Here is a 14,423-nt window from a genome sequence, read left to right on the forward strand (position 1 = left end):
CCGGGGTGAGACTGGTCCTTGATGATGCTGCTGGCCTTGCCGAGGCGGCGTGAGGTGCAGAGGAGATCATCACCTTGTCTTGTCCCGCACGTGCCAATAAAGTATCATTCATTCGTTTAAAAAAAGCATGGCAGTGGCGGTCAAAGCAACAGTTACAGCCGTCGGGAAGGCTGCAACATGAGGGAGAATAATAAATGTGCTGAACTGACGGGCCACGAAGAGACAGACAGCGAGGAACGGAGGATGCTGGAGACCTGCACGGAACACAGAGCGGGGAGGAAGGAACTGCAGATGCTGGTTGACACCGATGATAAGACACAAAAGGCTGGAGTAACTCAGCGGGTCAGGCAGCATCTCTGGAGGAAAAGAATAGGTGACGTTGCAAGTTGGAATCCTTCTTTAGACTCGCGTTTATCCCAAATTTACAATGTTGGCCAACTTCAAAAGGGCATCAAGTAACAAAGATGGAGAAGGAACATCTGAGGCGTTCCCACGGAGAGGCACGCAGACAGGAAATGGGCGCTTCAGCCCCATTCACCAATGCTGACCAAGATGCCCCATCTAAGGCAGCCCCATTTGCATGTAGGAAGGAACTGCAGTTGCTGGTTTATACCGAAGATGGACACAAAATGCCGGGGTAATTCAACGGGACTGCAGGAAAGGAATAGGTGACGTTTCAGGTCGGAACTCTTCTTCAGACTGAGAGAAGGCCGAAACAAAAGACGGCATCAGATGACTTCATAGAAACATAGAAAATAGGTGCAGGAGTAGGCCATTCGGCCCTTCGAGCCTGCACCGCCATTCAATATGATCATGGCTGATCATCCAACTCAGTATCCTGTACCTGCCTTCTCTCCATACCCCCTGATACCTTTAGCCACAAGGGCCACATCTAACTACCTCTTAAATATAGCCAATGAACTGGCCTCAACTACCTTCTGTGGCAGAGAATTCCACAGATTCACCACTCTCTGTGTGAAAAATGTTTTCCTCATCTCGGTCCTAAAAGATTTCCCCCTTATCCTTAAACTGTGACCACCTTGTTCTGGACTTCCCCCAACATCGGGAACAATCTTCCTGCATCTAGCCTGTCCAACCCCTTAAGAATTTTGTAAGTTTCTATAAGATCCCCCCTCAATCTTCAGGAAGGGTGGAGTCCATAATGGCCCATTGTTGGCTGGGGATGATGTGCTAATGGCAGGGAAACCAGGATGCAAACGGTGGAACTGGTGGGATGACTTGGTTGGGGGAGGGGGGGGGGGGGAGGGGTGAGAGGAAATGGGAGTTACTTGAAATGAGAGAAATCCATAGTGATACCTCTTCCATGGCCACAGCGAGCAGCACCGGAAATTGGAGGAACAGCACCTCATATTCCGCTTGGGGAGTCTGCATCCTGGGGGCATGAACATCGAATTCTCCCAATTTTGTTAGTCCTTGCTATCTCCTCCCCTTCCTCAGTCCCCCTGCTATCTCCTCCCATCCCCCAGCATTCGGGCTCCTCCTCCTTTTCCCTTTCATGTCCCCGCCCCCCCCCACCCCCGATCAGTCTGAAGAAGGGTTTCGGCCCGAAACGTTGCCTATTTCCTTCGCTCCATAGATGCTGCTGCACCCACTGAGTTTCTCCAGCTTTTTTGTGTACCATAGTGATACTGTTGGGTTGTCAGCTGCCCAATCGAAATATGAGGTGTGTGGGAAAGAACTGTAGATGCTGGTTTACATCGATGACAGACACAAAATGCTGGAGTAACTCAGCGGGACAGGGAGCATCTCTGGATAGGCAGAATGGGTGACGTTTCAGGCCGAGACCCTCCTTCAGACTGAAATATGAGGTGCTGTTCCTCCAACTTACATGTGGCCTCACTCAGAACTTTTAGTTTTTGTTTTCGAGTTGCAGCGCGGAAACAGGCCCTTTGGCCCACCGAGTCCGTGCCGACCAGCGATCCCCGCACATTAACACTACCCGACACACACTCGGGACAGTTTTACACTTACACAAGCCAATTAACCTACAAACCTGTATGTCTTTGGAGTGTAGGAGGAGACTGTAGATCTTGTAGAAAACCCACGCAGGTCACGGGGAGAACATACAAACTATGTACAGACAGCACCTGTAGTCGAGATCGAACCCGGGTCTCTGGCGCTGCAGGCGCTGTTAGGCAGCAACTCTACCGCTGCGCCACTGTGCCGCATGGATTGGTGATGTTTCAGGTTGGCACCCTCCTCAAGGTGCTGACCCAAAACGTCACCTATCCATGATCCCCAGAGATGCTGCCTGACCCGCTGAGTTACTCTAAGTGAGTGGGCATGTAAGGAATAATGAACATCGAATGGAAAGTGTGGGCTTGATGGTCAAACAGCCCACATTCACTTCCCTCGCATACGTTTTCAGTTCATAAGTGATAGGAGCTGAATTAGGCCATTCGGCCCATCAAGTCTACCACGCCATTCAATCATGGCCGATCTATCTTTCCCTCTCAACCCCATTCTCCTGCCATCTCCGCATAACCCCTGGCACCTGTACTAATCAGGAACCTATCTATCGATCTCTGCCTTAAAAGGTTCTTCACACACCAGCGGCCATTTTCATTCATACTCACCCCTTGTCTTTTAACAGCATCTTTCAATAGGATAACGACGTCTTGTCCTTCCACATCAGTGGCCTTGAAGCCTTTGGTCCAGCTGACTAGAATGCCCTAAAAACAACAAATCCACTTAAGATAAATCTGTGAATACACCCAAGTAAGGTATACTTGGCAATAATTTTGTATCACCTATGGACTATGGGGGTACAGTCATCTAAAGTCATGTTTAGATTTGCTTACTTTACAGATTCAGCGTGGAAACAGGCCCTTCGGCCTACTGAGTCCTGGCCGACCAGCGATCCCCTTACACTTTGCAATATCCTACACACTAGGGACAATTTACAAATCTTACCGGAGCCAATTAAGCTACAAACCTGTACGCCTTTTGGGAGGAAACTGGAACACCCGGGGAAAACCAACGGGGAGAATGTACGAACTCCGTACAGACAGCGCCCACAGTCAGGATCGAACCCGGGTCACTGGCGCTGTGTGGCATCAAGTCTACCGCTGCGCCACCGTGCCGACCAACGTGTTGGACTGACCATCGTAGATTGTGAGTGAAATCTGTATTTACACAGTGGCCATTGTTCAATGTAGTAAAGTCACTGTGAAGTGTGGATGGGATGTCATCAGATCATAAGAGACAGGAGCAGAATTAGGCCATTTGGCCCATCAAGTCTACTCCACCATTCAATCGTAGCTAATAATTCTCTCTCTCTCCGAACCCCATTCTCCAGCCTTCTCCCCATCACCTCTGACACCCGTACTAATCAAGAGTCCATCTGTCTCTGCCTTAAATACATCCACTGACTTTGCCTCCACAGCCTTCCGTGGAAAATAATTCCACAGATTCACCACCTCCTGACTAACGAAATTCCTCCTCATCCCCTTCCTAAAAGAACATCCTTTAATTCTGAGGCTATGACCTCTAGTCCTAAGCTCTCCCACTATTGGAAACATCCTCTCCACAGCCACTCTCTCCAAGCCTTTCACTACACTGTATGTCTCAATGAGGTGTGTCCCCCCCCTCATTCTTCTAAACTCCAGCGAATACAGGCCCGGTGCCGCCAAATGCTCATCATATGTTAACCCACTCATTCCTGGGATCATTCTTGTAAACCTCCTCTGGACCCTCTCCAGAGCCAGCACATCCTTCCTCAGATCTGGTGCCCAAAATTGCTGACACACAATATTCCAACATGCGGCCTTACCAGCACCTGAGAGAGCCTGGGCATTAGATCCCTGCTTTTGTATCCAAGCTCTCTTGAAATAAATGCTAGCATTGCGTTTGCTTTCTTTACTACTGATTTCCGTAGATGACAGAGGGCAGTCGCAGTGAGGGATTTGGTCATGTCCTTCCAGTTATTCCTAAATAGTGGAATGGTGTCAGACATCAAGACAAGTGCTTTACCTTGTGGAAACAAGGAACTGTGCAGATGCTGGTTTACACACAAGGACACAAAGTGCTCGGGTTAACTCAGTGGGTCAGGCAGCATCTCTGAAGAAGATATTGATCACCTCTGCTCAGTCTGTCTAAACCTACCTGATCTCCCGGTTGCTAAACACTTTAAATCTCCCTCCCATTCCCACACTGACCTTTCTGTCCTGGGCCTCCTCCGATGTCAGTGAGGCCCAGGGCAAACTGGAGGAACAGCACCGCTTGGGCAGCTTACACCCCCAGCGGTTTTGTGGGTTTTCTCCGTGTGCTCCAGTTGCCTCCCACATCCCAAAGACGTGCGGGTTTGTAGGTTAATTAAATTCAATGATTCAATTCAATGAATTGGCCTCTGTAAATCGCCCCTGGGGCGTAGGGAGTGGATGAGAAAGAGGGATAACATAGAATGTGAAGGGGTGATTGATGGTCAGTGTGGACTCGGTAGGCCGAAGGGCCTGTTTCCATGCTGTTTGCCAAACGGAACTAAAATGGCGCCGTAAATGTGACAGTGTTTTGCCTCAGAAGAAATCTATTTACTGTTTGTTTTTACATTGGCATTATCACACTCATTTACTTGTGTCTGATCGTGCTTGTTAGAGTATCATTTTAGATTAGTTTAGTTTAGAGATAGTTTATTGATACAGCCAGTGGCGGACTGGCCAGGGTGTCAGCTTGCCCGATGGCAAGTGGGCCCTTGATAAAGTGGGCCCCCTTTGTCTCCTGGCAACCAATATTTTTAGACCCAGTCCGCCACTGGATACAGCATGGAAACAGGCCCTTTGGCCTACCGGGTCCACACTGACGATGGTCCCAATTGTAAGTTGCCCCTAGTGTGTAGGATAGTGCTGGTGTACAGGAATCGACGGTCGGCACGGACTCAGTGGGCCGAAGGTCCTGTTTTCGCGCTGTATCGCTGAAGTCTAAAATCTAAAGGGGGCGGTTACAGGCATGAAGGACAGCTGCGGAATGTAACAGTGCATACTTTGGAAAATTACAGAGTGTAATGAAAGATGTCAAGAGATTTGAAGAATTGAACGGGTTACAGAGTATTACAATGGGTGTACTGAAGGGTTACTAAGTGTAAAAATAAATACATTGCAGAGTTACAGGAGATGATGGATACTGATGTAATTATACACAGGGGGTTGTGTTACTGAATACAATGATGGACACCAGGAGAGTTACCGACCAAATTGAAATGTGACCAACAGAGTATCCAATAGTCCACCATCCCATTAGACTCTCCCACTAGTGGAAACATCTTCTCCATATCAACTCTATCCAGGCCTTTCACTATTCGGCAAGTTTCATCCTTCTAAACTCCAGCGAGTACAAGCCCAGGGCAATCAAACACTCATCACACATTAACCCAGTCATTGTTTCTAGTTTAAACCGATGACACAAAACGCTTTAGTAACTCAGCGGGTCAGGCAGCATCTCTGGAGGAGAGGGAACGGGTGACGTTTCTTGTACTGTGAGTTTCCCTCTCCCCTGACTCTCAGTCTGAGCATGGGTCTCGACCCGAAACGGCACCCATTCATCTTCTCCAGAGATTCTGTCTGACCCGCTGAGTTACTCCAGCTTTTTTTTAAGGTCATAAGTGATAGTTTAGTTTAGTTTAGTTTAGTACCGTGCCCCTTCACTTTAAACCGAAGGCTCTCTGGAATTTTCACCCAGAGAGTTGTGAATTTGTGGAATTCTCAGCCACAGAAGACAATGGAGGCCAATTCACTGGATGTTTTCGAGAGAGAGAGAGTTAGATTTAGCTCTTATCTTAGGGCTCAGGGAATCAAAGGAAATGGGGAAAAAGCCGGAACGGGGTACTGATTGTGGATGATCAGCCATGATCGTATTGAATGGCGGTGCTGGCTCGAAGGCCAAATAGCCTACTCCTGCACCATTTTTCTATGATTCTATGTAGCTGATTCTGGAACATATTACTGAGAACGATGATCATGATAAAGAAAGCTGCATTTTAAGATGGATCTCGCATTACTGTTACGAATCGTAAAGGATGGAGTACTGGAGACTTTGACGATACAAGGCTATAACCATATAACCATATAACAATTACAGCACGGAAACAGGCCATCTTGGCCCTTCAAGTCCGTGCCGAACACTTATTTTCCCCTCTAGATGCAGTCCCATCTACCTGCACTCAGACCATAACCCTCCATTCCTTTCCCGTCCATATACCTATCCAATTTATTTTTAAATGATAAAATCGAACCTTCCTCCACCACTTCCACTGGAAGCTCATTCCACACATAACTCCCCCTCATGTTACCCCTAAACCTATGTCCCTTAATTCTCAAGATCTATGCTGTGATCACTGGAGGTAGCAAGGATCTAAGGTGCGGTGAATGGCTTTTGTCTTGGTGATTTTCAGACGGGGAGTCCATTTCTATCCTGGTCTAACATCATTGCAAACTCTATTCATTTCTAATGGGAGGGAATGTATTTTGGGCGACTTGCCTCATCCAGCTTCTGCTGTACACAAGGGAAGGAGAAGGTGAATCCCACGTGTAATTGGGCACACTTCATGCCCATGTAGTCCAGGAATTCCACGATGCACTCCACAATGTAGTCAAACAGCTACAAATAAAGCACACTGTCTATTAGGCCACAATTTCAGAGCGGAAGAAATGTTTCAATAGACAATAGGGTGCAGGAGTAGGCCATTCGGCCCTTCGAGCCAGCATCGCCATTCAATGTGATCATGGCTGATCATCCCCAATCGGTACCCCGTTCCTGCCTTCTCCCCATATCCCCTGACTCCGCTATCTTTAAGAGCCCTATCTAGCTCTCTCTTGAAAGAACCGGCCTCCACCGCCCTCTGAGGCAGAGAATTCCACAGACTCACACAACTCTCTGGGTGAAAAAGTGTTTTCTCATCTCCATTCTAAATGGCTTATCCCTTATTCTTAAACTGTGGCCCCTGGTTCTGGACTCCCCCAACATCGGGAACATGTTTCCGGCCTCTAGTGTGTCCAAACCCTTTATAATCTTATATGTTTCAATAAGATCCCCTCTTTCGTTTGTGGTTTGGAGATAAGGCACGGTGGCGCAGCACATAGAGTTGCTGCCTTGCAGCCATTGCGGCACCGGAGACCCGGGCTCGATCCCGTCCACGGGTGCGGTCAGTTCGCCGTTTGCACGTTTTCCCCGTGACCTGCGTGGGTTTTCTCCGGGTGCTCCGGATTCCTCCCACACTCCAAAGACCAACAGGATTGTAGGTTAATTGGCTTGGCATAAATGTCAATTGTCCCTAGTGTAGGATAGTGTGAATGTGCGGGGATCGCTGAATAGTTAACTCCCTCAACATACCACCCAACACAATACTCTTCACCATGGATGTGGAAAGCCTGTACACAAACATAGAGACAGACAGGGGGATACAGGCAGTTAAAAACATCCTACAGAGAAATCCTGACCCAGAGAGACCAGACGAGGCCCTAGTTAAACTACTGGATCTGGGTTTGACTAAGAATGACTTTGAATTTAACGGGGAGTTCTATTTACAAGTCAAAGGTACAGCAATGGGGAAGAAATTTGCCCCAGCTTGTGCCAACAAATACATGGCAGAATGGGAGGAGACAGTTTCCCACAAATGTCCTAAGCGTCCAATGTGCTACTACAGATTCCTAGATGACATTTGGGGAGTGTGGACACACTCAGAGTTCATTGACATACTCAATGCCCACCACACATCCATCAAGGTAAAGGCCATGACTAGCCAGCAGAGAGTGGACTTCCTCGACACCACTGTCTTTAAACTACCATCAGATAACCAAGACCACAAACTAGCTACCAAAGTCTTTTTCAAACCCACAGACACCCACACCCTCCTACACACCACGAGCCACCACCCAAAACACACCTTCAGGGGTATCGTTAAGTCACAACTGACCCGCTTCCACCGTATATGTACTAGGGAGGAGGACTTCAACCAGGCCACAAGCACCCTCTTCACCGCCCTCAGACAGAGGGGTTACTGCAAGCGGAAATTTGGTGTGGTGTGGTGGGCCGAAGGACCTGTTTCCGCGCTAAACTAAACTAAACTAATACAGCGCGGAAACAGGCCCTTCAGCCCACCCAGTCCATGCCGACTAGCGATCCCCCATACACTTGCACTACACACACTAGGGACAATTTAAAGTCTTTACCAGAGCCAATTAACCAACAATCCTGTTGGTCTTTGGGGTGTGAGAGGAATCCGGAGCACCTGGAGAAAACCCACGCAGGTCACGGGGAAAACGTGCAAACTCCATACTGACAGCACCTGTAGTCAGGATTGAACATGGGTCTCTCTGGTGCTGTTAAGCAGCAACTCTACCGCTGCACCACCGTGCCTCACCTTATTGTCACTGGTGTACCAGAGTACAGTGAAAAGTACAGTCAAGGAAAAGACTGTACATGATTGTAATCAAGCCCTCCACAGTGCACAGGTAAAGGATAAAGGTCCAACAGTTAGTGCAAGATAAAGTCTGATGAAAGATAGTTCAATGGTTTCCAATGGGGTAGATGGGTAAATAAGGTCATCATATGGTCATAAGGAATAGGAGCTGAATAAGACCATTCGGCCCATCAAGTCTACTCCCCCTCCCTCTCCCTCTATAGCCGTGCCTACGAGTTGGGGGCTATGTGTGAGTGGATAGGGCGGGGGATGGGGTAAAAGGAGCGAATGAATAATATTAATATAATATCAAAGAGGGTGGTTAGTGTGTGTGTGATGCCGCAGGCTCTCCCCCCCCCCCCCCCCCCCGTCCCACCCCCACAACCGCGCGTTGAGGGGACTGGACCCAACGGGTCCCACTTGGTCTAGTAACCTCTAAACCCCGTAAATCGGCAAATTTAAGCCGCCGATCGGTCCCTGCCGGTCTGGATGGGGCTGAGATCGGCCGCCTCACCTGGCCCAGGTAACGCATTTTCGGAGAGAGGGGGGTTTTCACGGGAGGGGGTTTCAAGTGTACTCTTGTCATTTTGTCTGGATTAAAGGAGGTGCCGGATTTACTGAGGTTCCGGAACATCAGTTGCCGGAAGATCGGTGGTGGACTTACATACGGACATAGGTCAAGGAATGCCCATGGGAGATTCATGAGTTCAAAGTCAACAGGTTCTCCGCAGAACGTCACACCCAACCTTTCTCACCTTCTAAAGGACGTTTAGAAGGATGAGGGGACACCACATTGAAACGTACTGAATAGTGACAGGCCTGGATAGAGTGGACATGGAGAGGATGTTTCCACTAGTGGGAGAGTCTGGGACCAGAGGTCATAGCCTCAGAATAAAAGGCCGTTCCAAAAGAAAGCAGATGATGAGGATTTTCTTTAGTCAGAGGGTGGTGAATCAGTGGAATCCATTGCCACAGACGGCTGTGGAAGCCAGGTCAAAGGACATTTATAAAGTGGAGATTTACAGATTCTTTATTCGTTCAGTTGTCAGGGGTTATGGGGAGAAGGCAGGAGAATGGGGGTTGGGAGGGAGAGATAGATCAGCCATGATTGAATGGAGGAGTGGATTTGATGGGCCGAATGGCCTAATTCTGCTTCTAAAATGTTTGAACTTAAGAACTCAAACACCACATCCCAAAATGATGGAACTTGCAGCAGTACAGCAGCAGGAGGATGAGAGGGATTCTTACAGAAACATATAACATTCTTAAAGGATTGGACAGGCTAGATGCTGGGAAAATGTTCCCCCTGTTGGGGGAGTCCAGAACCAGGTGTCACAGTTTAAGAATAAGGGGTAGGCCCCATTTAGGACTGAGATGAGGAAAAACTTCTTCACCCAGAGAGTTGTGAGTCTGTGGAATTCTCTGCCGCAGAAGGAAGTGGAGGCCAATTCACTGGATGTTTTCAAGAGAGAGTGGGATTTAGCTCTTGGGGCTAAAGGAATGAAGGGATATGGGGAGAAAGCAGGAATGGGGTACTGATTTTAGATGATCGGCCATGATCATGTTGAATGCTCGAAGGATCGAATGGCCTACTCCCGCACCTATATTTCTATGTTTCGACACACTCACCTCTTCACCCGTCCCTTGCATAACTTCCAAAGGGATCGGATAGTTTCTCTGGAAGATCTGTGTGGCTCGCCTGGGCCGACTGTTCACCACCAGAAGCAGCACTCGGAGGTTGGTCCCACCCAAATCAAGTGCTAGGAATTTGCCGTTTTCTGAAAAAGATTAATTTGACGTGGATCGCGAATGACGGACAAAATGCTTTCTGCTTTACTCGGGAATCATAAGAGATAGGAGAAGAGTCAAGCCATTCGGCCCATCAAGTCTACTCCGCCATCCAATCATGGCTGATCTATCTCTCCCTCCCTCCTCACCCCGCAATCACTGCATCTTAAGCGCCATACAGCACGGAAACAGGCCCTTCGGCCCAACTCACCAAAGCTGATCAAGATGGGGGGGAATCTCGTTGAAACCTGCCGCTTAATGAGAGGCCGAGATAGAGTGGATGTGGAGAGAACAATGAATTCCACTGTGGTGCAGCAGTACTGTTGCTGACATACAGCGCCGGAGACCTGGGTTCGATCCTGACTACGGGGGCTGTCGGAACGGAGTTTGCACGTTCTCCCCGTGACCTGCGTGGGCTTTCTCCGGGTGTTCCTTTTTCCTCCCACACTCCAAAGACGTACACGTTCGCAGGCCAATTGGCTTGGTGTGAAGTTAAATTGTGCCTAGTGTGTGTAGGATAGTGTAAGAGTGTTCGGGCATCGCTGGTCGGTGCGGACTGGGTGGGCCGAATGACCTATTTACATGCTGTATGTCTAAACTAAACGAAACTAAACTAAACTAGAGGGTGACCATAAAACATAGGAGCAGGCCCGGGCGGCCTGGTGCCACAGCGGTAGAGTTGATGCTTTGTAGCGCCAGAGACCCGTGTTCAATACTGACCTTGGGTGCTGTCTGTACGTTGTTTGAACGTTCGCCCTGTGACTGCGTGGGTTTTCTCCGGTAAACTCCGGTTTGCTCGCACACTCCACAGACGGATAAGGTCCGTAGGCTAATTGGTTTGGGGTATAAATGTAAATTGTCCCTAGCGCGTGTCGGCGCGGACTCGGCTCGGCTGGCCGACGGCGGGAGAGTGGGGGTTGAGAAAACCCGCGCGGTCACGGGGAGAAGGCGCGAGCCCCGTGCAGTCAAGCACACGTGGTCAGGATCGAACCCGGGATTCCGGCGCCGTAAAGGCAGCAACTCTACCGCTGCGCCGCCGACGTTTAGCGGGCACGTGTTGCGGCCACGGTGTCTTATCGTGGTCCTGATGATACTGTGTCGTCACCGTCTACCTGGGCACATAGAATAATAGGTGCAGGAGGAGGCCATTCTGCCCATCGAGCCAGCACCGCCATTCAATATGATCTTGGCTGATCATCCAAAAACAGTAGGTATGTTGCAAAGCCTACCTGAAGCGTCGTTGAAAATCTGCCGCTGCGGGTGTGCGCGATTTTGGCGCCGTTTAGAGGGGGCGGGTTTAAAACGCGATTTTCTCTAGGCTGTTCAAATCGAAGATGTTCAGCCTAGTTAATTATTAACGAAAAATCGCTGGAAGACCCCGTCGCAAAAGCTATTATTAGTTTTAAAGGCCTCGTATAATAGTTATAGTAGTTTAAAAATCAATCTCTAAACCCGCGACCGCCAGCAACCGCAGGGTCCCATAGAGCAAACCACAGAAGGTATGTAGCTTATTTTTACATTAAAAAGGGCTTCTAAAGATCGCTTTATACAAAGTTTAATATTGCGAGTAGCTCATTTTGGGCCCATTATATCCCGCAGTATTTTTCTGGGCATTTGGGGCACAAATCTACCGCAATGTGAACGTTCTAAACCAGCGCGTTCCACGGGGACCCACTGGAAAGCTGATTTAAATGGGCATTTATTTACAGCAATTGAACACTAAATTCCTTCCATTTGGTCTATAAATTAATGTAAATTAGATTTTAAAATCATGTTTTATTGTGAATTATTTGTGAATATTATTTGGACATTTAGGCTATTTAAAAATGTTAATCATTTATTAAGAAATGGATAGATGTTTAGATCTAGTAATTGAAGTCTGAAATTAGCTACAATTAGGTAACTAACTAATTATATGCTTTAATTTCAGGTCATCCAAGTAAGATTATTTTATATTTGTTTCAGAATGCTTCAATCTATGATAACTGAAAATTTCATTCAGTTTCTTAATTTTTAAGAAAGTTATGGGCTTTTGACTGTTCACGATCACAGCTTTTTTGTTATGTCCATAGAAAATCAATAGGGAACAAGATGCTCATTTCCAAGTATGAAAATGGCCATAACTTTTTAAATACTTGAGATATGAAAGTGAATTAGGTGTCAAATTAAACTTATTTTTATGCTTTATCTGATGGGATAAATTACAGACTTGATTTTTAAAATCTCAAAATTTTGTAACATTGCTAAAAACAGTGCCTCGTTCCTGCTTTCTCCCCATATCCCCTAATTCTGTTAGCGCGTGTGCCGAGGCGCCGAGAAAATGTACTCGTTAATATTTTTTTTAAAACGCCCCCGTGACTTACCGGTGCCGTCGGGAAATTTACGGATGAAGGTGGGCAGCATCTTCAGCGAGGCCATGCTGTGCGTTTCTTTGTTCAGTCCCTGCTCCATCTCAATGCGCATCTGCTGCATCACCTTCAGCAGCTGCTCCTGGGACAGCTTGAGTGGCGCCAGCGTCTTGTTCTGGTACTTGCGCTGGTGAACGATCCTGTGGGCCACCGCTGTCACCATGGCCGCTCCTTTCCCCGTGCCCGTGTCGACCAGGATGAAGCGCACGTCGCACTCCGGGGCCAGGTGCCTGACCATCTTGTGCAAGCTCTTTGCGTACCTGACGGCGGAACCCCACAGAGTTACTTCGCAAAACATCACCAGGGATGGAAACAAAGAAACGTGGGAAATAGATGCAGGAGTAGGCCGGTCAGCCCTCCCAGCCAGCACCGCCATTCAATATGATCATGGCTGATCATCCAGAATCAGCACCCCGTTCCTGCCTTTTCCCCATGTCCATTGATTCCGTTAGCCCTAAGAGCTAAATCTAACTCTCTCTTGAAAGCATCCAGCGAATTGGCCTCCACTGCCTTCTGTAACAGAGAATTCCACAGCTTCACAACTCTCTGGGTGAAAACGTTTTTCCTCATCTCAGTCCTAAATGGCCTGCCGCTTATTCTTAAATTGTGACCCCTGGTTCTGGACTCCCCCAAAGTGGGGAACATTTTGCCTGCATCTAGCCTGTGCAAACCAATACTAATCAAGAATCGATCTATCTCTGCCTTAAAAATATCCACTGACTTGGCCTTCACAGCCTTCTGTGGCAAAGAAAATCCACAGATTCACCGCCCTCTGACTTCTTCTTCTTGCGTATGGCGCGCACAGCCTAAAGCTGTTGGACAACTTGTTCTATTTGATCTTACTTGATTGTGCACGCCAGGTTGATTGCATTCGTCAAAACAGGGCGGGCCACGTGAAGGTTGCAATCTCCCACCCCGCCCTCTGACTAAAGAAATGTCTCCTCATCTCCTTCCGAAAAGAACATCTAAATGGAACATCTGGTGGTCCTGATTGCTATATTTAGCAATTGCTATATTTAAGTGGGAGTTAGACGTGGCCCTTGTGGCTAAAGGGATCAGGGGGTATGGAGAGAAGGCAGGTACGGGATACTGAGTTGGATGATCAGCCATGATCATATTGAATGGCGGTGCAGGCTCGAAGGGCCGAATGGCCTTCTCCTGCACCTAATTTCTATGTTTCTATGAATCAAAACAAGTACCATGTCATAGAGGCATTGAGCTATAGAGTCATAGTCATACAGTGTGGAAACAGGCCCTTCGACCAAACTGATTCAGTTATCAGGCAACTGAATCATCCCATCACAACCAGAGAGCAGTGCTGAACTACTATCTACCTCTTTGGTGACCCTCGGACTATCCTTGATCGGACTTTGCTGGCTTTACTTTGCACCAAATGTTATTCTCTTATCAATCATGTATCCGTACACTGTAAATGGCTCGATTGGAATCATGTACTGTCTTTCTGCTGACTGGGCAGCATGTAACAAAAGCTTTTCGCTGTACCTCGGTACATGTGACAATAAACGGAACCAAACTGAACTTTCCCACACTGACCAACAGGCCCCATCTACACTAGTCCTACCTGCCCACGTTTATCCCATATCCCTCTGAACCTGTCCTATTCATGTACATGCCCAATTGTTTCTTGAACGTTGCGGTAGTCCCTGCCTCAACGACCTCCTCTGATAACTCGTTCCATACACCCACCACCCTCGGATTCCCATTCAATCTTTTTCCCCGTCAAACTCGGGTCTCTGGCGCTATCAGGCAGCAACTTACTGTAAGGCGGCCATGGCGGTAGAGTTGCTGCCTTA

General features: G+C 48.1%; 1 protein-coding gene across 1 annotated transcript in view; it reads right to left on the reverse strand.

The window, feature by feature from the left end:
• Positions 1 to 152: 152 nt before the first annotated feature.
• The window catches only part of LOC116981433 (hexokinase HKDC1-like), a 53,032-nt gene continuing 38,761 nt past the window's right edge, over positions 153 to 14,423 (reverse strand). The window contains exons 11-15 of the mRNA XM_033034487.1: positions 12,565 to 12,869; positions 10,043 to 10,191; positions 6,493 to 6,612; positions 2,598 to 2,693; positions 153 to 170 (exon numbers count right to left, since the gene is read on the reverse strand). Of these exons, the coding sequence (XP_032890378.1) occupies positions 153 to 170; positions 2,598 to 2,693; positions 6,493 to 6,612; positions 10,043 to 10,191; positions 12,565 to 12,869 (688 nt within the window). The remainder of the gene's footprint in view (positions 171 to 2,597; positions 2,694 to 6,492; positions 6,613 to 10,042; positions 10,192 to 12,564; positions 12,870 to 14,423) is intronic.

The sequence above is a fragment of the Amblyraja radiata genome, chromosome 15 (assembly GCF_010909765.2).
Source record: "Amblyraja radiata isolate CabotCenter1 chromosome 15, sAmbRad1.1.pri, whole genome shotgun sequence".
Lineage (NCBI taxonomy): Eukaryota > Metazoa > Chordata > Chondrichthyes > Rajiformes > Rajidae > Amblyraja > Amblyraja radiata.